The sequence below is a fragment of the Prionailurus viverrinus genome, chromosome E2 (genome assembly GCF_022837055.1).
Source record: "Prionailurus viverrinus isolate Anna chromosome E2, UM_Priviv_1.0, whole genome shotgun sequence".
NCBI classification, from domain to species: domain Eukaryota; kingdom Metazoa; phylum Chordata; class Mammalia; order Carnivora; family Felidae; genus Prionailurus; species Prionailurus viverrinus.
This window is the reverse complement of record NC_062575.1, coordinates 55922279-55949148: the sequence shown is the minus strand read 5'-3', so window position 1 is coordinate 55949148 and position 26870 is coordinate 55922279. Positions and strand designations below refer to the sequence as shown.

The following is a 26870-nucleotide window of genomic DNA, read 5'->3' as shown; positions in this document are numbered from 1 at the left end:
GCGTTGGGGGCGCCCGAAGGCAGAAGGAACGCGAGGGAGAGGAGCGCAGAAATGGAGAGAGACCAGAGGGGGAAGAGAGCGGAGAGCCGGAGAAGGATGGGTGCGACGGAGGGGAGGCCTCGGAGGGCAGGGAAGGGCGCGACGGCGGCCCTAGGACGGGAGGCCGTCGGGCGCGGGGGTGCGGGCAATGGCGGGAAGCGGGTGGAGCTGCCCGGCTCGTCCGTGACCTCAGAGCCCCTGGCCCAGCTCCGCCCTGACGTCAGCCCTCCTCCGCCCCCGCCCGCGTCGGGCTTCAAATGACCCCCGGGCTTCCGAGCCCCAGCGAGACCCGGGAGCCCGCAGAAGAGGAGCGCCCGCCGGAGCCATAGCGATGACACAGGTGCGTGCGAGAGTGCGGTCGTGCGGGGCCCGCTGGCACCTGTGTGACCACGTGGGTGGGCGCACTGCGCGCGCTCCTGTGCGTGATGGCCACCGTCAGTGTAGGACAGGGACCCCGTGAGGCCGAGTTCGGGTTCCATATCCCTGTGTGGGTGGCCATCCCGCCGGTAGTATAGACGTGACAAGTCCATGCTTATCCTGCTTGAAGTCCGCGCCTGTGTGCGGGGTGCGGGTGGGGAGGCAGGGCGGTATTTGCTTGACACATGGCCTGGATTTGTACTTTTTTGTGTCCAATAACTATTAAGTTGAACCAAACGAAATCACCGCTGTCTGGTCACTTTTGCCCTTTCAAACGGCAATTTCATGCAGTTCAACCTTAACCCTTACTTTCTTCTTGCTCCGGACCCAACCTTAACCGTTACTATTTCTTCTTGCCCGTGTGTTTCTTATCCTGTGGGCTTCCCTTCTAGGCTTAGCTCCTTTCTGCTCAAGGGCACGTGTTCCCAAGTTCCCCTGCATGGCTGTTGGTGGGGGTCTCAGGATCACTAAGTTGTTTCTTTAAGTTTATTTATTTCTTTATTTTTGAGAGAGACAGAGCGTGAATTGGGGAGGAGCAGAGAGAGAGGGAGAGACAGAATCCCAAGCAGGCTCTGCGTTGCCAGCACAGGGCCGGACTTGGGGCCCGAACCCACGAACGGTGAGAACATGACCTGAGCGCAAACCAAGAGTCGGCCACTTAACCGGCTGAGCCACCCAGGTGCCCCAGGATCACTAAGTTCTAAGAGCAAGTGCCTGGGGAGATCTTCTAGAACATGAATGTTCTCCTATGTTGGCACACTCTCTGGGTCTCTTGTCATGTGTGAGTATATGTGTGGGGCTGTGTGTCCACAGCTGATACAGGTGTGTTTGTGAGTGTTGGCATTAGAACCTTCTGTTCACCCGCCTGTCCCAGCATGAATTGGGCCACCCCCAGAATCTCAGTCAGGGCCAGGTTTAGGGCAAAAGGACAGAAAAGGAGAATTCCAGAAGAAATAATAATGTAATTATTAATATTGAGCATTTATTAGCACCAGGCCAAAGCTCTATAGAGAACCTAAAAGTAGTATCCTATAGAAACATAAAAGTATGGGGCGCCTGGGTGGCACAGTCGGTTAAGCGTCCGACTTCAGCTAGGTCATGATCTCGCGGTCTGTGAGTTCGAGCCCCGCGTCGGGCTCTGGGCTGATGGCTCAGAGCCTGGAGCCTGTTTCCGATTCTGTGTCTCCCTCTTTCTCTGCCCCTCCCCCGTTCATGCTCTGTCTCTCTCTGTCCCAAAAATAAATAAATAAACGTTGAAAAAAAATATTTTAAAAAAGAAACATAAAAGTAAAGTGAATTTCAATAATATATTTTATTCAACTCAGTTCATGAAGGGTCCTCAAACTTTTTCTGTACAAAGCTAGACAGTCAATATTTGAGGGTTTTGTGTGCCATATGGTCTCTACGGCAACTACTCAACTTTGGCCTGGTGTGAAATCAGTCACAGACAATATGTAAACAGAGGAGTGTGGTTGTGTGGCAGTAAGACTTGATTTAAGGATGCTGAAGTTTGAATTTCATGTCATTTTCATATGCAACAAAATTGGGTTTTTTTGTTTTTTACTTTCTTTACCCATTTATTTTTTAACTTTTTTTAGAGAGAGAGAGAGAGAGAGAGAGAGGCATTGAGAGAATCCCAAGCCAACCCTTGCTATCAGAAACATAATTTAATGGGACGCCTGGGTGGCTCAGTCATTTATTTAAGCATCCAACTTCAGCTCAGGTCATGATCTCCCGGTTCATGAGTTCGAGCCCCCCATTGGGCTCTGTGCTGACACCTCAGAGCCTGGAGCCTGCTTTGGATTCTATGTCTCCTTCTCTCTCTCTCTCTCTCTGTGTCCCTCCCCCACTTATTCTCTCTCAAAAATAAATAAACATTAAAAAAATATTATAATTTCATGAATAGATGCAGTAGACTATATTTGCTACAACATAACAAACTTCATAACAAGATTTTTAAAACTATCATTTCCATATGTAACCAATACAAAAATATTAATGAGATACTTTCTGTTTTTCAAAGGAAAGCCTCAAAATCCAGAAGCGTAGCACATCACATACAGATGCTATATTTTCATTGGAGATAACTTGATCTGTATTTAGATTTCATAAAATTTACACTTGAAAAAGTAGGGCTTCCCACGCCCTACTTGTTTCAGACATACTTAAAAGCTTTCCAATAACTGAATTAAGTATCAGTTCCTAAACTTAAATATTGAAATAAAATTAGAATTTCAGTTCCTTTGTCATTTTGGCTGCTTCCCAAGCGCTCAGGAGCCACACGTGGCTGGTGACTCCTATACTGGACAACACGAATCTGTATCTTAACTCACTTAACTCATAAATAAGCCCATGAGGTAGGAGCCAGTGACACACGAGGCAGTTGAGCATAGAGGACGATGCAGCCAAACTGTCTGAGTGGCCCTGGGCCAGAGAATCACCTCTCCGTGCCTCAGTTTCCTCATATGGAATAGGAGTGATAACAGTATCTACACCATGGAGCAGTCCTTGGCATGCAGAAGGAGCTAAATCTCCATTTTACAAGATGAGAAAATGGAGCCCCCCCCCCCCCCCCCCCCCCCCCCCGGTCTGATTCTGAGATCTTCCAGCAACATGAACTGGGCACTTGGCCCTGTTGGGGAGACCTGAGCAGTGGAGTTGGAGAAGGTAGCCATGGCTTTGGGAAGTCAGAGAAAAGATTCCTCCTCCTGTGAGCTTCATGACCTTGAGCGAGCCCTTCTTCCTGGCTAATCAGTCCTGTTTTGCCATGTGTATGGTGTCAGTAAACATTATTTGTCCCCCCCCCCCCCTCCTGAAGAGTAAAATCAGTATATGAGCTGGTGATTCAGTGACCAGATTCCTGAGGTTCAAATCTTGGCTTCTCTGCTATCCAGGTGTGACCTTGGGCACGTTGCTGCCCCCCTCTGTGACTCAGTGACCCGATCTGTATAATGGGGATAATAGTAATAGTACCTATTCCTACCGCTGTTGGGAGGATTAAAATAAGTTAGTTTCTGGGGGCGCCTGGGTGGTTTCAGTCTGTTAAGACTGGGACCTCAGTTTAGGTCGTGATCTTGCCTTTGTGAGTTTGAGTCCAGCATGGGGCTTGCTGCTGTCAGCGTGGAACTGCTTCTGATCCTGTCCCCCTGCCTTCTTCACCTCCCCTCACCCTGGGCTCTTTCTCTCAAAACAGTTTCTGTAAAAGGCTTACAGCAGTACCTGATATATGTCAAACTGCATTATATTTTAGATATTGATGATGGTTGTATCAACACTAGGAAACCTTTGATTGTGAGATGAGTGATTATGTTCTGTGGCACTAAGATAAGAAACGGGGGGGGGCGGGGAGAGAACCCCTGTTCCCCTGTGACATTCCATTGAGTGTAATCCTCACGGATTGAAGATCTGTTGAAAATGTGAAAACAAAAGTACCAGAATGCATATAATCAAGCATTAAGCCTTGCTGTTTGCCACAATTATTTTCAAATAACTTTGCAGTACCCAGGGGATTTTTTTTTTTTTTTTTTTTTTTTTTTTTTTTGACGACAAGGGGATGCAATGTTGGCTTGGGGCGGGGGGCGTGGGTGGATCTGGGTCTTCTCTTTCCGGAGGAGGATTTCAGAACTCTCTTCCCTTGCTATCCCCTCTCCCCGCTCCCAGCAGGACGTGCCCAAGCCCACCCCGGCCGCCCGCCACTGCTCCGGCCTGGCCCGGCGGGTGCTGACCGTCACGTTCGCGCTGCTCATCCTGGGCCTCATGACCTGGGCCTACGCCGCCGGGGTGCCGCTGGCCTCCGATCGCTACGGCCTCCTCGCCTTCGGTCTGTACGGGGCCTTCCTCTCGGCGCACCTGGTGGCGCAGAGCCTCTTCGCGTACCTGGAGCACCGGCGGGTGGCGGCGGCGGCGCGGCGGGCTGCGGCGCGGGGGCCCCTGGACGCGGCCGCGGCGCGCAGCGTGGCGCTGACCATCTCGGCGTACCAGGAGGACCCCGCGTACCTGCGCCAGTGCCTGGCGTCCGCCCGCGCCCTGCAGTACCCGCGCGCGCGCCTGCGCGTCCTCATGGTGGTGGACGGCAACCGCGCCGAGGACCTCTACATGGTGGACATGTTCCGCGAGGTCTTCGCCGACGAGGACCCCGCCACCTACGTGTGGGACGGCAACTACCACCGGCCTTGGGAGCCGGCGGCCACGGCGGGCGCGGCGGGCGCGGGCGCCTACCGGGAGGTGGAGGCCGAGGACCCCGGGCGGCTGGCGGTGGAGGCGCTGGTGAGGACGCACCGCTGCGTGTGCGTGGCGCAGCGCTGGGGCGGCAAGCGCGAGGTCATGTACACCGCCTTCAAGGCGCTCGGCGACTCGGTGGACTACGTGCAGGTGAGTGGAAGGCGTCCCCTGCCCACCGTGCCCCTGACACTCGGAATGCCCCTTCTCTGGGATCCTTTTTCGGTGCAGAGATCGGAATGAACCTCCAACTCCCTTTATTTATTCATCCGTTCAAAGTAGCGATTCTTTCCTTCACTCGTTCATTCTTACGGGGAGACAGACTCATTTGTTGTTTTCGTTCATGCGGCGATTCGTTAATTCCTTCCTTTCTTCACTCATTCATTCTCGAGTGCATACTCTCTTTCTACTCTTTTAAAAAAAATTTTTTTTAATGTTTATTTAGTTTTTTGAGACAGAGAGAGACAGAGCACGAGCGGGGGAGGGGCAGAGAGAGAGAGAGGGAGACACAGAATCTGAACAGGCTCCAGGCTCTGAGCTGTGGGCACAGAGCCCGACGCGGGGCTCGAACTCACAGACTGTGAGATCATGACCTGAGCCGAAGTCGGACGCTCAACCGACTGAGCCACCCAGGCACCCCACTACTCTTTTTAAGTTGAAGTGTAGTTGACATCACACATTCTTACACCCACCTCCAATATGGAGATCATTCATTTTACTCATTCATATATCAGTTGGATGCAGACTCTCCTTCATGCATTCACTCATCCGTCCATGTCGTCATCCACTCAGTGTAAAGATTTTTTCATTTATGCATCTAATATAGATTTATTTGTTTGCTTGTTTAAGATTTTATTTTTAAGTAATCTGTGCACCCAACATGGGGCTCGAACTCACAACCCCAGGATCAAGAGTTGCACGCTCTACTGATTGAGCCAGTCAGGTAGCTCTTATTTCTGTATTTTCATCCATTCCATGTAGAGATTTCTTGCTTTCTTCATCCAGTGTAGAAATTCTATCCTTTACTCATTGGTTCATGCATCCATTATCCATCTAATAGGGAGACCGTGCATTCATTTATTCATTCATTCACTTACCCATTGAATGTAGAGACATTCAGTGTGGAGATTACTTTGTTCATTTATTCATCCACTTATCTAGTCAATATATTCATTTGCTCAATTAGTCATTCATCCATTCAGTGTAGAAATTCATTCATTAATGTACTGCATTCGTTTTCTATGACTGCATAACAAATTACCACAAATTTGGCCGCTGGAAACAAAACACTTATTATCTCATAGTTTCCATGAATCAGGAAAGTCTGGGCAAAGTCTTACTGGATCCTCTATTCAGGGTATCATCAGGCTACAATCACGGTGTCAGCTGGGTCCTATCTAAGGCCCGGGGCCTCTAACAAGCTCATGTGTTTGTTGGCAGAATTCATGTTCTTGCCGTCCTAAAACTTGCCTCTTCCAGACCAGCAAGAGAAACTCTCAGACTTCTAGACCCCCTTTCAAAGGGCTCACCTGATTAGGTCAGACCTACACAGGAAATGTCAACAGATTAAGGATAAATTACACTGCAAAACTCCTTTACCATTTGTATACAAGGTAGTATAATCATGAGAGTTGTGTCCCATCACTTTTGCCATATTCTGTGGGTTAGAAGCAAATTACAGGTCTCACCCACACACCAGAGGAGGGTCTTATACAGGGGAATGGGTCTCGGGGAGGAAGTCATCTTAAAATGTGATTAGGCGTTGGAAATAACGACAAAATTCAAATGTATGTTCAGATTGGCTGTAGAACGTCCCAGCAGCTCCCCACCCGTGGGTGCCCTCCCCTCAGGATCTGGCCTGATCCCAGCCCCTTCCGCTCCACAGGTTTGTGACTCGGACACGAGGCTGGACCCCATGGCACTCCTGGAGCTGGTGCGGGTGCTGGACGAGGACCCCCGGGTGGGGGCTGTTGGGGGGGACGTGCGGATCCTTAACCCCCTGGACTCCTGGGTCAGCTTCTTAAGCAGCCTGCGGTACTGGGTGGCCTTCAATGTGGAGCGGGCTTGTCAGAGCTACTTCCACTGTGTGTCCTGCATCAGTGGTCCCCTAGGTGAGCAGAGGTAGGGCTTGGGAGGGCCATGGGTGGGGTGGCGGGGGAGAAGGGAAGCCAGAATGGGTTGAGGAGGTGATTGAGACTGGGGACAGAGATGGGGCTGCAGCAGGAATTGGGAATAGGGATAAGACTGGAAGGTGGGATGGTGTCTGGTGGGGTTGGAGAAAGGGTGTGGATGGGGATAGGTGCTCGGTGGCTTGGGGAAGGGGGTGGGATGCGGTTGGAGTCAAGGGCAGGGTTGGGCCAAGTCTGGGGTTGGTGATGGTTTTTGGATGGGGATGGGTAGGGGAGAGGACTGAGAATGGATACGGGGTTGGGGATGGAGTTGAGGTGGCTTCGCCATCAAAAATGGATGTAGGTGTGGGCCAGGGGCAGGACTGGGGCAAGTTTGGGCATAGGATTGCAGTGTGGGTTTGAGGGTAGAGGGTTAAGGAAGGATCGGTGTTGAGAACGGGATCAGGGCTGGAGGTAGGGCTGAGGACAGGACTGAGGTGGTTGAGGATGGGCTGGAATGGGAGGCGAGTTGGGTTGGAGATAGGATTGGGGACAGTATTGGCAACAGTAGAGGCTGATGCTCTTCCTGTACTCCCCACCCAGGCCTGTACAGGAACCACCTCCTGCAGCAGTTCCTTGAGGCCTGGTACAACCAGAAGTTCCTGGGCACCCACTGCACCTTTGGGGATGACCGGCACCTCACCAACCGCATGCTCAGCATGGGTTATGCCACCAAGTAAGCTGAGGGCTTGGGTGGTGTGTGTGTGTGTGTGTGTGTGTGTGTGCTGGGAATTACCCAAACCCCAAATACCTTGCCGCACAGTGGGCTCTACCAAGTGAGACATTAGGGGAGAGTGGAAGACACCAGAAGGGACAGGGGTGGCAATCCCATTGATCACGTGACCCAGTGGACTCTACCAAGTGAGGCAAGGTGAGGGCGGGGGGATTCCACCTAGGAGACACAACACGAGATCGGGGCAAGGTGGCTCTACCATGGGCGGCACACATTCCTCCCAGTGACGTGGGAAGGGAAAGAGATAAACAGTGGGATCTAGTGAGCGAGTGAGCGAGAAGAATCACATGCTTCAAGAAGAGTTGTAATTCCATGAAACTAGGGGAGTACGTCTTCCAGCAGGTCAAGTTCGGGTGGGGTGGGGGGGAAGAATTCTACCAAGCTAGACCCCATGAAAGGGCCAGAGAGCACGTGGGGTATATCAAGAGAACCCATGCATTCATTCACCCAGCAAGTATTTATTACAATTTTTTTTAAGTTTATTTATTAAAGTAATCTCTACGTCCATTGTGGGGTTCGGCCCAGTGATCAAGAGCCACACTCTCCCGCTGAGCCAGCCAGGCGCCCCGCATTACAATGTTCGAAGCTCTAAGAATGCAGCAGAGACACAAATTCATGCTCACAGACACCTGGGGACACAGTAAATACGTGGATGATGGCACATGCCGTGTGGTTGGATAGTCCGGGAAAAGGGGGGATAGGGTGTTTGGGAGCAGGGAATGAAATGTTAACTAGGATGTCCCAGGAAGGGCAGAGGCAGAGGCTGGAAGCGGTGCCGCTGGAGCCCTAGCAAGGGGGAGCGCATCAGGGCAGGACGGAATGGTCACGGGGGCGGGCGTACTACGAAAGGCTTGTAGGCCACGCGAGAACTTTGAAGTACGGGAGGGTTCCGGCCAGAGGGGTGAGGTGCTGCTTGTGGTAACAGGATCCCTCTGGCTGCTGTTTGGAGTACAGACTGCAGGAGGCAAGGGCAGGGCAGGGAGGCTACACAGGGGGAGACCGGACACTGTCCAGTAATACCCGTGAGGATAGAATAGTTGGACGCCTCCTAACCAACCGCCTGCTAGCGGCCACCTGCTGACGTTCCCTAAGAGGGATTCTAGCCTTGCGTGGGCTTAGCTGGAAACTGGGTGGGGACCGATCAGGATGTCTGCTGCGGCCACGGTAAGGGGGCTTGATGGGTCCCTTGAGCTCTAACCCGTTGGGCAGCTGCCTTCGGCGGGAACATCTCCTGGCTTGTGCCTCACCCTGAGGCCTGCCAATAGTAGTGAGTGCTAGAGTATTCGTAATAGATTAGTGATAGCATTAGTAATAGGTCAGTAACTGTAATGCTGTTAGTAACGACAGTAGTGACATTAGTCACCGTGAAAACAGTAGTAGCTGCTAATATTCATTGAGTAACCGGGCTGGTGATCCTGATTCAGTGCTCACGGCAGCCCTGTTAGGTGGGAATCCTCGTGGATCGCATCTTGCCTACGAGAACCGGAGGCCCGGGGAGGTCAAGAAAGCTTACAGCCCAGTGGCGGCGCCGCAGTGGCCTCTTCTGGCCCCGAGCTCTGTCCTGGCCACGGGGAGGGCCGTGCTGACGCCCCGCCTCGTCCCTCCCGTGCAGGTATACATCCCGGTCCCGCTGCTACTCCGAGACACCCTCTTCCTTCCTGCGCTGGCTGAGCCAGCAGACGCGCTGGTCCAAGTCGTACTTCCGCGAGTGGCTGTACAACGCGCTCTGGTGGCACCGGCACCACGCCTGGATGACGTACGAGGCGGTGGTGTCGGGCCTCTTCCCCTTCTTCGTGGCGGCCACCGTGCTGCGGCTCTTCTACGCCGGCCGCCCGTGGGCGCTGCTCTGGGTGCTGCTGTGCGTGCAGGGCGTGGCGCTGGCCAAGGCGGCCTTCGCGGCCTGGCTGCGCGGCTGCCCGCGCATGGTGCTGCTCTCGCTCTACGCGCCGCTCTACATGTGCGGCCTCCTGCCCGCCAAGTTTCTGGCGCTGGCCACCATGAACCAGAGCGGCTGGGGCACCTCCGGCCGCCGGAAGCTGGCCGCCAACTACGTGCCCCTGCTGCCGCTGGCGCTCTGGGCGTTGCTGCTGCTGGGGGGCCTGGTCCGCAGCGTGGTGCAGGAGGCCAGGGCCGACTGGGGCGGCCCCTCGCGGGCCGCCGAGGCCCGGCACCTGGCCGCAGGGGCCGGCGCCTACGTGGGGTACTGGGTGGTGATGCTGACGCTCTACTGGGTGGGCGTGCGGAGGCTCTGCCGGCGGCGGGCGGGTGGCTACCGCGTGCAGGTGTGAGTCCTGGCGTGCGGGGACCCCGGGAGCCACGGACTTGCCGGCCTCGGGTTCTGTGGGCCTCGCTTGCCCTCCTCCGTGAAGCGAGGGGGTCGACCCGAGACTCTTCAGCCTGGACTATTTGGGGGCTGGGACTTGGGGTCTTTGGGCAGGGGTATTTATTGATCAGGGTGTGGATTTTTAGGGGCAGGGGGAGACAGGGGTCCCCGTATGCTGTCCTGGGGTCTGCTTTCTCCCTGTTCGTATTTAATATACATTTGTACTGTGTGATTAGGACATAATAAAGAATTTTATTTATTTTCTTCTGAGTCTCTCCCCTTTTTTTTTGAGAATGGAGGGGCTGTGTGGTTGAAGGTTGGAGACTCATGGGTCTGTAATGTTTCTTTTTGAGAGACAGAGCATGAGCGGGGGAGGGGCAGAAAGAGGGAGCCACGGAATCCCAAGCAGGCTCCCGGCTCTGAGCTGTCAGCACAGAGCCTGATGTGGGGCTCCAACTCATGAACCGTGAGATCATGACCTGTGCTAAAGTCCAATGCTTAACCAACTGAGCCATCCAGGCGCCCCAAGCTGGTTGTTGTTTTTGTTTGTTTGTTTGTTTTTTAAGTTTTATTTATGGAGGGTGAGAGAGGGAGAGAGAGAATCCCAGGCAGGCTTTGCAACTGTCAGCACAATGTCTGATGCGGGGCTCAAACCCAGGAACTGTGAGATTGAGACCCAAGCTGAAACCAAACGTTGGCTGTTCAACTGAGCCACCCAGGTGGCCCAGCTTCTTTTTGTTTGTTTGTTTATGCATTTATTTGCGGGGCAGGGGCAGGTGCAGAGAGGGGGAGAGGGCGAATCTCTAGCAGGCTCTGCACCATCAGCGCAGAGCCCGATGTGGGGCTCGGACTCACAAACTGAACTGTGAAATCATGACCTGAGCAGAAGTCAGCTGCTTAACTGAATGAGCCACCCAGCGCCGCCACCCCCCCCCCTCCCCGCCTCCCAACTGTTTGAACCTAGACAGGATACCCTCCTTCTTCGGAGTCTCGGTTCTCTGGGAGACGGGGATACTAATCCCATGGCTCAGAGGTGTGAGGGTGAAATTTCTCAACTCCTCACTCACAGACACTTACGGAGTACCTACTACATGGGGACACTGTCAGGCACTGTGGGTGGTGTCTTCCTGGTCCATCCGCTCTGCTCCTAAGAAGGGGAACTTTGTACCGTCTCTCTTCAAACCCCTAGCATCTCACCCTTGGCTTGCTTCCCATTCACTGAGAAAACAGAGTTGGACGAGAAGACTTCCAGTCCCCACCCACGTCTTCCCACTGCCTCTGTGCCCACACAGGCCACCTTCCCCCACTACTGCAGGTGAACCCTCTGTGTTCTGATGCCAACCCCTTCAGGCACTAGACCTCATGCCGTCTGGTCTGTCTACTCAAAGATCTCCCACGTGCTCACCGTCATCAATTCTTCCCTTCCCACCAGCATCCAAATGTGCCATCACTCGAATTTTTAACACTCCCTTCCTATTCCTATTTCCTCCTGAGCTACTCATTTTTAAAAAAGTAATCTCAGGGGCGCCTGGGTGGCTCACTCGGTTGAGCGACCAACTTCGGCTCAGGTCATGATCTCATGGTTTGTGGGTTCAAGCCCCTCGTCGGGCTCTGTGCTGACAGCTCGGAACTTGAAACCTGCTTCGGATTCTGTGTCTCCCTCTCTCTGACCCTCCCCCACTCACGCTCTGTCTCTCAAAAATAAAATGTTTAAAAAAAATTTTTAAAAATAAAAAAGTAATTTCTACCCCTAGGCACCTGGGTGGCTCAGTCAGTTAAGCGACCGACTTTGGATCAGGTCATGATCTCGCGGTTTGTAGGTTCGAGCCCCACATCAGGCTCTGTGCTGGCAGTGCGGAGCCTGCCTGGGATTCTCTCTCCCTCGATCTCTGCCCCTCCCCCACTCGTGCTTCCTCTCTTTCAAAATCAGTAAATAAACTTAAAAAGATTTTTTTAAAAGTAATCTCTACCCCCAGTGGGTCTTGAACTCACAACCCTGAGATCCAAGATTTGCAGGCACCCCAAACTGTCTCGTTTCTAACAACAAAACTCCTTGAGGGCTGTTTATATTTGTCTCCAGTTTCCACAAAGTTCAGCCGTGTAAGTGTATAATTCAATAGACATGTGCAGCCATTACTGTCATCTGATTTTTGAACATTTTCATCACCCCCAAAAAGGAACCCCATACCCACTGGGAGTCACTTGCATTCCTCACGCACTATTCTGGATCCACCTCCACACCCCAGGCAACCATAATCTACTGTCTTATAGATTCGCCTCTCCTGGATATTTCACACAAATGGGATCATGCAATATGGGTCTTTTGCGACAGACTTCTTTTGAGGTTCATCCGTGTTGTTGCATGTATCGGTGGCTCTTTCCTTTTCAGGGCCAGATAATATTCCACTGTAGGGATGTATCGCATTTGGCTGATGCATTTATCAGTTGATGGACATTTGGGATGTTTCCATTTTGGGGCTATTGTGAATAACGCTATGAACATTCACATTCAAGCTGTTGTGGACACACAGGTTAACTTCTCTCGGGTGGGATTCTCTAGGAGTGGAGTTGCTGAGTCACAGGGTAATCCTACGTGTAATTTATTGCCAGGTGGTTTCCACAGTGACTGTACCATTTTATATTCCCACCAGCGAAGTGTGAGGGTTCTGATTTCCCTGCATCCTCACCAACATTTGTTATCACCTGGCTTTTTGATTATAGCTTCCCGGGGGGTGTGAAGTGGTATCTCACTGTGGTTTTGATTTGCATTTCCCTGATGACTAATGTTGCCTCCCACTGACTTTTAAACCCATGCGAATCACATGGTTCCCCCACCTCCCACCCCATTGTTCTATAGAAATTGCTCAGGGTAAGTTCCTCAGTGTTGTCCATGTGGCTAAAACCTACGGCCACTTCTCAGGACTCCCTATTTCATGATGTGGCAGCATGTGACCCAGGTGGTCACTCTCCTTGAAATGCTTTCTTTGCCCGGCTTTCAGAATGCCACAGCTGCCTTGTTTTCCCTCTCCGTTTTCCTTCTCGGTTCCACGTAATGTTTCAGACTGCTTCACCTTGGAGAAGCCTCCTCCTACCCACTTCTCTTCTCTTTCTACACTCGTTTCCTCTGTGTATCCAGCGATACGGCTCTGAATGCCTCGTTCATGCTCCCTGCCTGGAGAAGGGACTCTGGAACTTGTATGTTCAGATCAGACCTCACCCCTACATTCGAGACCTGTATCCCCAACCGCCTCCAGGACATTTCCACTTGGGATACCTCAAAACCAGACCCAGCTCCTCATCTGTCCTCCCCTTCCTCCCCCTTAATCCCCAGGAAACCTGATCCTCCAGCAGCACCGATATCCAGAAACAGAACCCCTACCTTAGAGCTGCTCATGCCGTGTGCGTTGTGCACAACAGTGACCCCTACCACATAGGACTATTTGATTTCTTTTCATTCACTCATTCTTTGACAAAGTCAATCAGTCACAGACCCACTTAACCAAGTATGAATTGAATTCCACACTTTGCCAGGTTTGCAAATACAGAAATGAATTAAGAGGCAGCGCCTGACTTCCAGGCGCTCCTAGTCAAGTAAACAAAGAGTGTGATCCAGACTATACCCAGGATGCCCAGACACGTCCCTCTGTGACTACTGTTTTCAAAGATGAGGGACAATTTAAATTATCAAAGCTACAAAAGATTTAGCTCCTCAGTTGCACTGGCCACATTTGAGCTGTTTCGTGGCCGCAGGTGGCTGGCAGCCACCATGATGGACAGTGCACATCTAGAACATTCCCATCACGGCAGAGGGTTCTACTGGACATTGGTGCTGCCCTGACCATTGACACCTGCCCCTTCTCTTTTCTTCCCCTCACACCCAACACTCCGATCCACAAGCAAGCCCCACTGCTCCACCTTTAGGGCAGATGGAGAACGATTGCTCTCACCGTCACCACTTTGTCCCTGACGCCGGATCTCTTTCCTGGATTAAAGCTGTCCAGGTTATCACAGCACCAAACAGTGGTCTCTGCTTCTACCCTTCCCGCTACGGTGTAGTATCGACACAGTAGCCACGCAAATCAAATCAAATCATGACCTTCCTTGCCTCAAAAACTGCCCATAACGTTCATCTCAGAGGAAAACGCAGACCTTCCAGTGGCCAAGGTCCTGCATGACCTGGTCCCCTCACATCCTCTCTGACCTCACTGCGTAGCCATTTCCTAAAGTCCTGCTCCAGATGCCCTGCCATCTGGCCATGTCCCCGATGCTGGGCACACTCAGGTTGTTTCTGACTTGATCCATGCCTCATTTTTGCTTCATTTTGTTTATCGTCTGACCATACATGAGGACATAAACTCCATGAGGGTGCAGACTTTTGTCTGTCCTGACTTCTTCATTGCTGTCTTGACAGTCTCTTAAAAATGCCCGGCACATAGGAAGTACTCAGTAAGTATTCTCTAAACGAATGAGTAAAGGGGAATACATCAGTGAATAAGAATGAGTAGATGCCTAAAAGGAACTTATCTTTCACACGCGAAGACACAAACCCAAATAAAAAACACAAGCTGACATTAAGTCCCAATGAGTGCTTATGCACAAGCTAAAACAGGGGGATGTCCATGGAGGGGGAGCGTAGTCAGAGAAGATGGCATTTGGGCTGGGACATGTGCACTGAGAGAGAGGTAGCTTCGTGTGGTTCACAGTAAAGTCATTTCAAGTATGAAAAACAGCATGTGCAAAGGCCTGAACATGGGACCGAGCTTTGTATGTTCAAGGACCAAAAAATGGCCAATGGGGATAGAGAGTAAAGAGGGGGGACAAGAAAAGTCAGGCAAATACAGTGCCAGGCACACAGAGCTGTCGTGGGGATTAAATAGGTTAATACATGTAAAGGCTCTTCAGAGGAAACCCTAACTGGGTTAACTAGCCATGTAACAAGGTCCTGGAGAGAGTGACAAGAATCATGACAAACACAAGGAATAAGCAAAGGCCAAACGAACTGCAGAGTAGAAAGATCAAGGGGAAGAGTGGGACAAGGCTTGCCCGGTCATCAAGGGCCAGAACCTGGGGGATCTCGGAGGCCTTGACAAGGAATTGGATTCTGTCCCAATGGCAATAGGGAGCCACTGAAGGCTTTTGAGCCGGAGTAACCTGATCTGACACACTTATTTTTTTAACTTTATTTATTTTGAGAGAGAGCATGAACAGGGGAAAGGAGCAGAGAGGGAGAGAGAATCCCAAGCAGGCTCCATGCTGTCAGCACAGGGCCTGATGTAGGGCTCGATCCCATGAACTGTGAGATCATGACCTGAGCCAAAATCCAGCGCTGGACCCTTAACGGACTGAGCCACCCAGGCGCCCCTGATCTGACATACATTAAAATATTACTCTGGCTGCTATGTGGAAGATGGACTGCAGTGGGGCAAGGCCGAGTCGAGGCAGGGGGGCGAGTGGGGATGCTGCTGCAGGGATCCAGGCAAGAGATGATGGTGACTGGGACCACAGAGAGAGGGCAGCTGCACAAGATGTTTAGGAGTTAAAAAGGCTCAGGCATGAAAACCGGAGAGGAGGAGGAATTAAACTTAGGTTTCTGGGGGAGCAGCTGGGTGGACGGGGCGCCTTTAGCAGGAAAGCCTCAGGGAGGCACGGGCTTTCAAGGAGACATCAAGGACTCTATTTGAGGGTGTCTTCTGCAGGCTGCAATGTCAGAGAGACTGCCAGAAATCCTGGGAAGGGTCTGGGCTTGCACCTAAAGCCCTCAGCACAGGCCCTTGCACTGTGACAACTCTACATACTCCCGTCATTAGGAGCCTATCCGCCTGAACGTATCTGGGGTACGCTGCCTCTCCTGCTACCTGCGACGGTACTGACCACCTTCACAGATGGAAAGAATCTAGAGAGCGGAAAGACATTCTTTATTTTAGGGATGAAAACAGGACAAGGAAGTAAGAAAAAGATACCTTTATTAGTTGCCCTTGAAGTACCATCGAAAGAATACCCTGGGGAAACAAGGAGGCATTTTGTGTTGGGGGGCAGGGTTGGGGATGAGATACTGGGGTCCTGGAAGCCTGAGTCCCAAAGGTGGATAAGGCCTGAACTCTTGGATCCGAGGGAGGAGGGGGCCGTGGACCTGGACTTATGGGTCTGAGGGAGGAGGGGCTGGAAGCCTAGATTCCTGGGTCTGAGGGAGAAGGGGCTGGAGGTCTGGACTCCCGGGTCTGAGGGAGGAGGTGGATGGTGGCCTGGACTCCTGGGTACGAGGGTGCCGGACACTCAGGTCTGAGGAAGGAGAGCGGATGCTGGCACTCCAGGGTCCCGGGGACTCACCACACCATAAGGGTCGCACTGGCTGATGCTACGGCTGCGAGGGCCGCGAGCAGGCACTGGTTGCCCGGCGTCAGAGCCTCGGGCCTGGCCAGCAGCTCGCCCAGGCTTGGCCTCCATGGTTCCAACGTCTCCGTCTCCTTCGGCGCCCAGCGCAGCACTTTCCGAAAGGAGACCTGGAGCTCGATCTCCCCACGCGGGGGCGCACTGGTCACTGCGGGGGCGAGCACGTCAGTCGGGCGCGCTCCCGGCGCCCCGCGCAGCCCCGCCCCCTCGCGCAGCCCCGCGCGCACCGTTAAGAAAAAAGTAGAGCCGCGCCACTGGGCGCTGGTCGTGCAGGATGGAGCAAGAGAAGGTCCCGCTGTGCGTGGGCTGCACCGGCCGGATCCGCGCCAGGTATCCTTGGGCCCGCGGGATGTCTCGGAAGTAGGACTGGTCCTGCGTCCGGAGCTAAGGGACGCTCGGGCTGAAGCGGTGGGAGGAGCGGAGCCCTGCCCTAACTTGGGTCAGGTTCCCCCTGCAAGCGTCTCGCCAAACCAGAACGTTCGAGTCCCGACCCCGAACTAGACCACGCCTTCTCGAGCCTTGGCCCCACCCCTCATCCCTTATTAGCGGACCTCCCCCCCCCCCCCCCCCCCCCCCCGCCTCCACGCATAACCCTGCCTCCTGGGCGCCGTACTCACTCTCCGGCCCTAAATCCTTCCTTACACGTAAGCCACCCTCCTGAACCTTGACTCCACTTCTAAATCCTGGGACCGTCCCCTTGCACGAAACGTGAATCTAGACCGAGCTCCCTCGAGTCCCACCCCCCTGAGTCCTGACCCCCCCCCCCCTATCCTTTAGAGAAGCATAACCCGCCTCCTAAACCCTTCGCGTTGGCCCCGCTCCGACTCACACCTCCTCCTGCGAACTTCCAGGAATAGGTGATTTCCTCCTTAGGCAGTTGGAAGTTCACAGTGCAGGAGAACTTAGCCTGCTGACCCCGAGTCACCGTCAAGTCCTGAACTGAAGACATGTCCGCGTCACCACCCGGGCCCGCCCCCGTGCGGCCGCTTCCCTTCCCGGCTCAGCTCTAGTTTCTCCAGTTCGTACCGTTTCTTCTCCTTCCAGGCCCCGCCTCTCACCTGGGCAGTCCAGCGGGAAGTTGCAGGCCTTGGAGTAGCACCCGTAGCAGAGGAAACGCCGGGCGACATCCTGGAACCCTGTGGGACCGAAGCGTGCACGTGGGCTCCGTCTGCGTTCCCCAGCCAGGGTCCCTTTGGCCAACTTAAGGTCTGTTAAGCCTCCGGGCTCTATCGGCCAGACAGGCCCAGGGCGCCGCCTTCCCTGCGCTCACTGGCTGACTCGCCACACTCTCCGGCCTCTAGAACTCCTATTGGCTTGTTTTTGCTTTCAGGCCCGACTTATATGAGGTTTGTGAGCAATACCTGGTTTTATTACTTTTCTCCAGGGCTCTTATTGGCCTCCTTCGGACCCGACGCCCACCCAGGTTTCGATCCCGACCACCTCCCTGCCCCCTCAATTCTGAGCTTTGAATGAAGTGCTTACCGCAGGGAGGGACGCAGGCCTGGGCTGTGAAGAGAGAGGAGACGTAACTACCTTGGAGGGCCTGGAAGTGCCCATCTGGAGCTCCCATAGGGGATGTTACTGGGCCAGATGCTTTCCTCTTAGGGGGCGGGGCCAGGCCTGCCGCGGCCCACCTAGGGGGCGGAGCCAGGCCTGCCGCGGGCGATCCAGGGGCGAGGCCTGATCTGCCACCGCCCACCTAGGGGGCGGGGCCAGGCCTGCAGCATTCCAGTAACATCAGGCCCAGGCATGCTGTTTCTAAGGGCGCTGGGCGGACCCCAGTGTGTTCCACTGAGGGAGCGAGGCTAGACCCCGGGCGATTGTTTTAGGGACAGGGCCTAACTAGCGGGCTCAGGGTAGAGGTGTTGGCTAGGCTAGAATTCCCCCACTGAGGGGGTCCACTTGGAAAGGAAATGTCAGAGTGCGCCGACAGATCCAGGGAGAGGCCCAGGCCAATCTGGGACGGAACCATCCCAAGAAGGGGTCTAGCTGGAGAGGAAACCTTCCACCGAAGCGGGGACCACATCCAGAGTGGTCCTGGCAGGGGGAGAGGCTGTGTCAGGAGTGACCCACCGAGGGCAGCGGCTCAGAGGGACTGGGCAGGAGGGAGAGGATGGCTGGCTCAGGAATTTTCTAATCGTGTGTGTCGCGCCTAAGGGAAGGAACTGGAGCCTCTTTTACCTCCTTTAAGCTTCATAATGACCTTCCGCATTTTCTCGGCAGCATCAGGGAAAGCAACGTTAAAGGAGCCTGGGGAATGGAGGGGGGGGCCTTGTAGAAAAGACCCTTCCCTTCCTCAGCCCCTCCCCGTCCCTACGTGTCTAGTATATACTGCACCCCCTCTTCTCACCTCCTCCCACCCTGTCTACCTGGAAGCCTGACGACTCCCCAGATATCCTTCCATCTGCCCCAGGACTATCTCTCCAATGGAACCCCTCTGCATCCTGTGTTGATCTTATTGAGGGGGAAGGGGAAGATAAAGATCAAATTCCTCACCAAGTCCTACTACCCCTACATGGTCTGGCTGGTTTCCTCTGGCTCTCTATTCCATTGTGCCCACCTATCATTTCCCCTAGTGTGAAAACAACCATATTCTCTTTGCCTTTGCCATGCACATGCTGGCTTCTGTTTCTAACAAATCTTTCCCCCTATTCCTACCTATCCTTCATCTCCGACCTCATGTCGTCTCCTGCGAGGTTTTCCCTGACCACAGATCTAATCCAGTTCCCTATTTTTGTCTCCCGAAGTGTTCCATTCGTTCCATTTAGAGTTCTCAGTTTAGAATGATATGTATTTATATAATTTATTTTAAAAATTGTAATGTTTATTTTTGAGATAGAGAGAGAGCACAAGCAGGGAAGGGGCAGAGAGGGAGACACAGAATCTGAAGCAGGCTCCAGGCTCCGAGCTGTCAGCACAGAGCCCGACGTGGGGCTCGAAATCACAAACCGCGAGACCATGACCTAAGCTGAAATCGGACGCTTAACCGACTGAGCCACCCAGGTGTCCCCTTACATAATTTATATATACAGCAATCATGTAAGTGTGTACACTGTTAAGTTCGTAAACACATTGTTCTTCGTTCTTCAGTGCCGTATCCCCAGGACCCAGGGGAGGGCCCTGAGTCTTAGAAAGTGCTCAGTAAGTATGTGTAGAATGAATTCCAGGATCCAGCTGGAATGGCGACCACAACCGGTGGCCTGTGGCTCCAGTCCATCTCTTGCATGTGTTATATTTGGACTGGAATTTATTTTTAAAAATTAACCAGTTGCCAGCATGTAAAATTTGGGAAAGTCACATAAAACGTTTGGCATTTCTTTTAAAACATTTGGGAGAGGTGCAACACAGAGGCTGTGTTTTTGTGAGGGGGCAAGTAACTACAGCTTAGGGGCGGCTACACAGGGCAAGCACCTGACCCTCCTCTGTGGTCTCCAGTCTCTGTTCGTTCCTACCCCCCTTTTACGCTTTCTTTCTCCGTCCTTGTGGGTGTTGGCAGTTTTGACCCTTGCAGGGGCCTCCCAACTGTAAGGTTTTGTGGCTTTTCCCAAAGTGAACGGCTGGATGGTGGATTGGCGATTGGTGGAGATGGCTTTGGAAATTAGAAATGTGGCAGGTGTTATGGACTGAATTGTATGCAGTCTTCCCAAATTCGTATGCGGAAGTCCTAACCCCGAGTACCTCGGACTGTGACTGTACTTGGAGGTACAGCCTTGAAGAGGTCATTAAGTTAAAATTATGTCATCAGGGTGGACCCTGATCCAGCGTGACTGATGGCATTGTAAGAGGAGGAAAGCTAGACACAGACACAAAAGGGAAGAGCGTGTGAAGACACAGCAAAAGAGAACATGGTCATCTACAAGCCAAAGAGAGAGGCCTCAGAAGGACCCAGCCCTGCTGACCCTGATGCCTTGATCTTGGACTTCTAGCCTCCAGAATTGTGAACAAATACCTTTCGGTTGTTTAAGCAACTCAGTTTACGGCACTTTGTTATAGCAACCCCAGCAAGCTAACACACAGGGATTGCTAGTTGCCTCCAAATATCTCTTTAGTAACATCACACTGCATTTCAGCTGGGAAAGCACCCCCGGCCCCGCCAACCACCCAGCTAAAAGGCTAGATTTCTCAACAGCCCTTGCAGCTTGTAGCTGCAATCATGTGACCCAGTTGTGGTCATATAACCAAGTTCATAGGACATAGTCTTAAAAGAGACATAGCACATTTTATCAATCCTTCCCCTTTCTCCATTTTGCTGCCTGAAGCTTGGATGGATGGCCGGAGCTCTAGCAGTCATGTAGAACCACGAAGATAAGGGCTCCACTCTGGGATGGTAAAGCAGGCAGCCGGAAGGGGTTTGGGTCCCCAAGAAGATGAAATGGTGCTGCCGTACTGAAGTGCCTACCTCAAGACTTCTTTTACACGGGAGAAATAAACTTGTAGCTTGCTTAAGCCATTGCACATTCCTCTGTGACTTTTTTTTTTTAAGTAGGCTTCATGCCCAGCGCAGAGCCCAGCGTGGGGCTTGAACTCACAATCCTGAGATCGAGACCTCAGCTGAAGTCAAGAGTCAGACGCTTAACCAACCCAGCCACCCAGGGGCCCTGTTCCTCTGTGATTTAAGACATATAAAAATGGAAGATATTGGCAAGTGTGGCTGATGTGGTGATCTTTGGGTATAAATTGGAGAGAGGGGGCACTGAAGACAGGAAGTGGGTTCAGAATGAGGGGTCAAGGACTTAGGTGTCTCTCCTTGGTCACAGGGCAGATGTGTGGTCTGGAGATGGCAGGATGATCAGGAGGATGTGGTCAGAGTGGGGTGCTCAAATGAGAGGCCAGGATGTTGGAGTCGTCATCCAAGGAATATCTTTGGGCCAAACCAAGTGACTCACAGGGAGGATGAGTGTGGGATATACCAAGTGAGCCATGCCCAGGGTATGTGTGCGTGCTGTATCGATCGAGTAAATCATGGGAATAAAACAGGGATAGAGTGAAATGTCCAGAGGCAGAGGGGTGGAGGTTGTCTCAAGTGAGCCACAAGGGGGCGTGGGTAGATGTTGTAAAGTCTCCCCAAAAGAGGTGCATGTAAAAAAAAAGTGCGTATCCGTAGGAACTTCAACTGTTTCAGACCATCCGGGTTTGAGTCCTGGCTCATCCATCTGTTATGGGTGTTGGGAGTTTTGACCCTTGCAAGGGCCTCCAAACTGTAAGGTGTTGTGGCTTTTCCCAAAGTAACGGCTGGATGGTGGATTGGCGATTGGTGGAGATGGCTTTGGAAATCAGAAATGTCACAGCTGAGACATCCATTTCCAGCCCTCTTCCTTATGTGACCTTGGCCAGGTATTTAGCTTTCCTGATCCCCAGTTTGCAAGACGGGGACAATATCAGTGCCTGCCTCTTAGGGCTGGGGCGAGATTTAATGCCATACAATATAAAGGGCGTCCCCATGCCAAACGATGTGCCGTTTAATGGCCGTGTGACAGAATGTCTGTAAGCCTTCGGATGGCACACGGTGAGTGTTACGGACGGGTCAGCTGCTCGTATCGACCACCTCCAGGTTTGAGATGGGGAAACTGAGGCACAGAGAAGTTAGGAAGGTGGCCCGAGGTCACACAGCTAGACTTCAACCCAGGTGGTTGAGCTCCATGACCTGTGGCATACCTCCCTTCTCTACACCATGCCGTCCACTCCCTGGTTTTTATACGCAAACAGGATCACCTGCCACCACGGAGAGCCTCTCGGAGTCAGCGTGTCCATCTCTTGGGTCCTCCGTCCCGGAGACCTGGAGCTGCCCTTCCCATCCCCCTCACCCTGCACACACCCAATCCAGCATCTCCTGGGTCCGTCCAGGACAGAAAGTCCAGCCGGGCCCCAGCTTCCCCATCTAGAAAATGGGGCCACAAAACCCCACCTCACAGGGCGGGTATGGAGATGTCCTTGAGGAGGATAATTAACATGTGTAACTGCAGACACGGCCCCTCCCATGTATGGGGCACGTTTGGCACGGTCACATCCTTGACCTTCCTAATCTTCCACGCTCATGTCCAACCCTCGTCTTGGCCCACCTGGCCCACTACAGCTGGTCCAAACACCGCTGACCTTCTCAGTGGTTGCCCTGCTTTTGCCCTTGGCCTACATGGCTTCAGTCAGATATCATCTCTTTCTTTCTCCCTGAAATCCTCCAGTGTGGCTCCCGCCTCGAGAGCAAAAGCTGAAGTCAGTTCAAGGGCCCACAAGAACGGTTCTCAAAGTGTGTTCCTGGAGCATCACCTGGGAACTTATTGGAAATGTGCGCTTCCTGGCCCTGCCTCAGACCTACTGGTCCGAAATGGAGGGTGGGGCCCAGGTGTCTGCATTTTAACCAGCTCCCGGGTGATTCTGACATCCACGGGAGCTTGACAACCACTGGCCTACGAGGTCCTGCAGGATGTGGTTCTTCGAAGCCTCTGATTTCATCTCTCGCTTTTTCCCTCCGCTCCAGCCCCTTGTGCTGGCTCTTCCCCCAGATTATCTGCATGGCTCTGTCACCTCATGCACATCTTTGCTCAGCCGCATCTTCTAATTTGCAACTCCCCTGACCGGCCTACGTGACATAATCACCCCACGGGGCGCCTGGGGGGCTCAGTCGGTTGGGTATCCGACTTTGGTTCAGGTCATGATCTCGCGGTTTGTGAGTTCGAGCCCTGTGTCAGGCTCTGTGCCGACAGCTCGGAGCCTGGAGCCTGCTTCAGACTCTCTGTCTCCCCCTCTCTCTGCCCCTCCCCTGGTCGTGCTCTGTCTCTCTCTCCCTCCAAGATAAATAAAAACATTAACATTTTTTTTTAATAATCATCTCATGGGGCACCCTGTTCCCTTTCTGTCCTCTGTTCCCCTCCATATCCTGGATTACCAACTGACACACTATAGTATTTCACTGATTACATTTATTGTCTGTGCCTCCCACCGCCCCCAATACAAGCAACCTGAGGGCTAGTGGTTTGGAGTTCTGGTCACAGCTATGTCCTCAGTGTTGTTTCCAGCACATTCAATAGAAACTTGTCGCTTATGTTGCACCAGCTTCTCCCGGCCTCCGGTCTGTCCCCCACACAACCCCAGAGGATCTTGCTACGCCCAGAGCTGAGCCTGCCCTTTCCCCACTCACAGCCCTGCTCCTTCGGGACAGTCTCCAGTCTCCCTGACCTTGCAGCTAAACCCTGGACGCATGTGTCTAGCTGCCTCCTGGATGTCTCCTGCGTCCCTCATGGTCACTACATCCTAGCCCAGCTCACCACCTACTCCCACTCCTGCTCTTTTGCCCGGACTCCCCATCTCCAGGGATGACCCAGCCCCCACCCTCGCATGGGGACCCCGGGTGCTGTCCGTTATCTTATCGTGCAACTCCCCAAACAGCCCATCAGACCCACCCCCTGTCCCTCTTGCTCTGGACTCTCATCTGCGCCCGTGTCCTCTCCTGAAACGTCACGGCCCTTCCCTGGCTCAGGCCTCCCAGCCTCCACTGTCTCCCCACTCCAGTCCGTCCCACACACAGCTCTAGGGGGAGATCTTTTACGTGCAGAACGGGACTCGTTCCTGCGCTTTTCAGAAACTTCTGTGAGGAGGTGGTCTACGTGGGGAGAAAAGGTGTTTTCTGGAGTCCTGAGCCCCTCCCCCCACCCCAGCTCTGAGTCGCCCAGGCCTCTCTTTGGGGTTTGGGGGTCTGTAGCTGAAGTCTTCTCCACGCTCACCCCCTCCCCAGACACCCCCTGGGTGGATGGGAACCTCCCCATCTTTCAGGGTCGTTGTCAGAAAGCTTGGTGGGCAAGAGCAGAAAACAAAAGGCCTAACTGCAGATGTAGAAATAAACCCTGAGCCCTGGACCCCCAACTGGCCAGTTCATCCTGCAAACGGCGCTCAGGCCTCCCTCCTCCCTCCCACCCTCAAGGTCTGTCTGGTCGGGAGGCTTCTCCCGCTCACCACGCTGCACAGCCGTCAGGGAAGAAAAGCAATTGTCCCACCTTACAGGTGGGTGAGCTGAGACCCTGAGGGAGGCAGCAACACATCCAGAACCTCACAGCCAGGAAGAGGGGGAGCCACACAGCCAGGTAGCTCGGAACTCATGTCTGCCTGCTCCCGACTGGGCTTCAGACTCGAGGTCATTTCTGCACTGTTCTTTGACCTCCCTGCCAGCATCCGGCCGTCCCTTCTTCCCGACAGATAATCAAGCTCCCTCAGCCTATGGCACCGCCTCAGCATCTGCCACATCTGCCCCCCACACACACATCTACCTCTTGGGGGCTTCCAACCCACATCCGCCAGACCATCCCCACCCCACTCACCCTGGGCGGCAGCTATCTCCTGGAGAGAGTGGGTCATCTGGGTGAAGGCGTCATGCAGATGGCTTCTCTCATCATAGTCTGGGAGTAAGGGCGGAGGGCAGAGGCTGGGAAAAGCAGTCCCCTCAACACCACGTCCGAAGTGTGGAGATTCTCTGTCTCTCTAAGATACCTTCTGTCTCCGAGTCTCTGTCCACCCCCCCACTGCTATCCTGCCCTCTCTGAGTCTGTCCCCTATCTCTGAGTCTATCCCCCCATCTCTCTCCTCCCTTGAGTCTGTCCCCCTATACCTCTCTTCTCCTCCTCTCTGAGTCTGTCCCCCATCTCTGTTCCCCCCCCCCCGTCTATCCCCCCATCTCTATCCTCTCCTGAGTCTGTCCTCCATGTCTATACTATCCCCTTCTGAGTCTGTCCCCCCAAATGTCTGTCCTCCCCCGAGTCTGTCCCTCACTCTCCATCCTGCTCTAAGTCTGCCCCCACCATACCCTCTCTGTGTGAATCCCAGTGGTTCTCAAGGCACTCGGGGCCCTCCCTGCACATACCCCCCAGGACCCCGGAGGAGAGTGGCAGGTCTCCTCACTGATTTCAATGTCGGCGAGGTCCGCAAAGGCGCTGCTGAATGCCTCCTGACACTTCTCCAGCTCGGGGCCCTGTATACCAGCAAAGATCTGGCAGATGCGGGTGCGTTCCTTATAGGATGTGAAGCAGATCAGACAGGCCCAGGCGGGGGCCCTGAAGACCGTGAGGGCCACCAGGGCACACGGGACAGCGCTGTCTTGGGCCAGCAGGGCCATAGCGGAGGGTCTAGGCCCGGGGAGAAGCTGGCGACCTTTGTGAGGTCACCATGGTGGGGGGGAGGGGCACATGGTCTAGGGTCAGAGGTCGGATTTCTGTGGCTGGCCAAACGTCAAGCTCTGGGTTTTCCAGGAGAAAGGGTGTGAACGGTCAGGGGTCAGGTGGGCAATCCCCAGGCTTGTGGTTGGTCCGGACGCCAGGCTCCCAAGAACCTCACCTGTGACCCTGGATGTCCTCACAGGTTAAAGGGTCTCAGGGACCCAGAGGCCGGCAGTGTGGCATGGGGTGGCCTGACAGGCGCTGGCGTGGGGTGGGGGTGTGGGGTCAGAGTGGAGATGGCACAGAGATACTGTGAGATCCCGAGAGACAGGAGCTGAGACATGGAGGGATGCCAGAAAACACAGTAAGAGAGAGATGAAGACAGAGTCTGAGAGGCCGCTGTGCAGACACACAGAAGACTCCAGAGACACAGTGGAGATGGAGAGACAGCCCAGCTCCTCCACCCAGGGTCCCCCCGGCATGGGGCAGCGGTCCGGGGCTGGGGTCCCCGCCGGGCGTCCCGTGCAGGGCGCAGCCTGGGGAAAGCTAGGAGGCCGTATAGTGATCTCCGTGGGTGTCCTCCTCAACTATACAACCTCCTACCTCAGCCCGGGGGGCGCGGCAGGTGGACAGACAGACGGATGGACGGACAGATGGGGGCCAGGAGGACCAGGGAGGGCGGGGAGGGCCGGGAAGACCCCAGCCGCGATGGTGAGCCCCCGACACGGACCCACAGACTCGAGCTTGTGTGCGGCGAAGGCCCCGCAAGGTCGGTTCTACGGGTGGGTGCCAGGACCCAGGAATCCGGGCCCCCGGCCCCCTCCTCCCCCAGGAACCCAGGAATCAGTCCCTTGGCCCCTTCCTCAGCAGGGACCCAGGAGTTCAGGCCCCTAGTCCCTTCCTCCTCAAAGGGCCCTGAAATCCAGCCCCCCCCCCCCCCCCCCCAGCCACCTCCTCCCTCAGACCCGGGAGTCCAGCCAGGCCTGCCTCCCTGGGGAAGGCATGGCCTGGCTTCCCGGATGCAGAGTCAGAGGGAGCCTCACCTGTTTTGGAGTTGGGCCCCTTGGGCAAGCAGCTCCCTAACCTACCTGTCAGATTCTGGAATCCAGGACTAGGGCGGAGGCGGGGATATGAAACCTTCCAACATCTCTGGATATTTTTCCCCTCTCTCATTTCTTCTTTTGGCCTCCCATCATTTATATGGATGACAGCTGTGATCCCTGAGCGCTAACACTGCCCCAGGCCTAGTAGGGTGCTGTCGGCTCCCCCCCATTGGGCAGGTGAGAAGGCCGACGCACTGCCCCACGCACTGCCCCACGAGGGGGAGAGGCTGGGCCAGAGCAAGTGGGAGGGGTCGGGCCTGGTGGGCTCCGGGGCGGGCACCCAGCCTCCCCACCCGAGGGCTAACCTTTAGCCCGTCTGTGCACCTGCAGGCAGCAGGT

General features: G+C 54.0%; 2 protein-coding genes and 1 long non-coding RNA gene across 6 annotated transcripts; 2 read left to right on the top strand and 1 right to left on the bottom strand.

Moving 5' to 3' along the window:
• Positions 1-255: 255 nt before the first annotated feature.
• HAS1 (hyaluronan synthase 1) lies at positions 256-10132 on the top strand. Its single transcript, XM_047834938.1, has 5 exons — positions 256-379; positions 4120-4827; positions 6560-6785; positions 7386-7518; positions 9188-10132. Exons 1-5 carry the CDS (start codon positions 371-373, stop codon positions 9861-9863), a joined length of 1752 nt encoding a protein of 583 aa, XP_047690894.1. The 5' UTR covers positions 256-370; the 3' UTR covers positions 9864-10132.
• Positions 10133-15844: 5712 nt separating this feature from the next.
• Positions 15845-25898, bottom strand: SPACA6 (sperm acrosome associated 6). Of its 4 annotated transcripts, none has more exons than XM_047834942.1 (9): positions 25139-25898; positions 24598-24675; positions 18470-18538; positions 17771-17794; positions 17315-17424; positions 17118-17222; positions 16516-16672; positions 16226-16436; positions 15845-15897 (listed from the first exon to the last, which is right to left on the bottom strand). In XM_047834942.1, the coding sequence occupies exons 1-9, from the start codon at positions 25386-25388 to the stop codon at positions 15864-15866; spliced, it is 1038 nt and encodes a 345-aa protein (XP_047690898.1). In that variant the 5' UTR covers positions 25389-25898; the 3' UTR covers positions 15845-15863. The 4 variants fall into 4 exon arrangements, with proteins under 4 accessions (XP_047690898.1, XP_047690900.1, XP_047690899.1 ...); XM_047834944.1 differs by having other exon boundaries at positions 25175-25896; XM_047834943.1 differs by having other exon boundaries at positions 17118-17227; positions 17347-17424; positions 25139-25892.
• LOC125152716 (uncharacterized) lies at positions 16509-20743 on the top strand. Its single transcript, XR_007147287.1, has 3 exons — positions 16509-16618; positions 17333-17494; positions 20034-20743. It is a non-coding gene; the product is annotated as an uncharacterized LOC125152716 (long non-coding RNA).
• Positions 25899-26870: the final 972 nt, after the last annotated feature.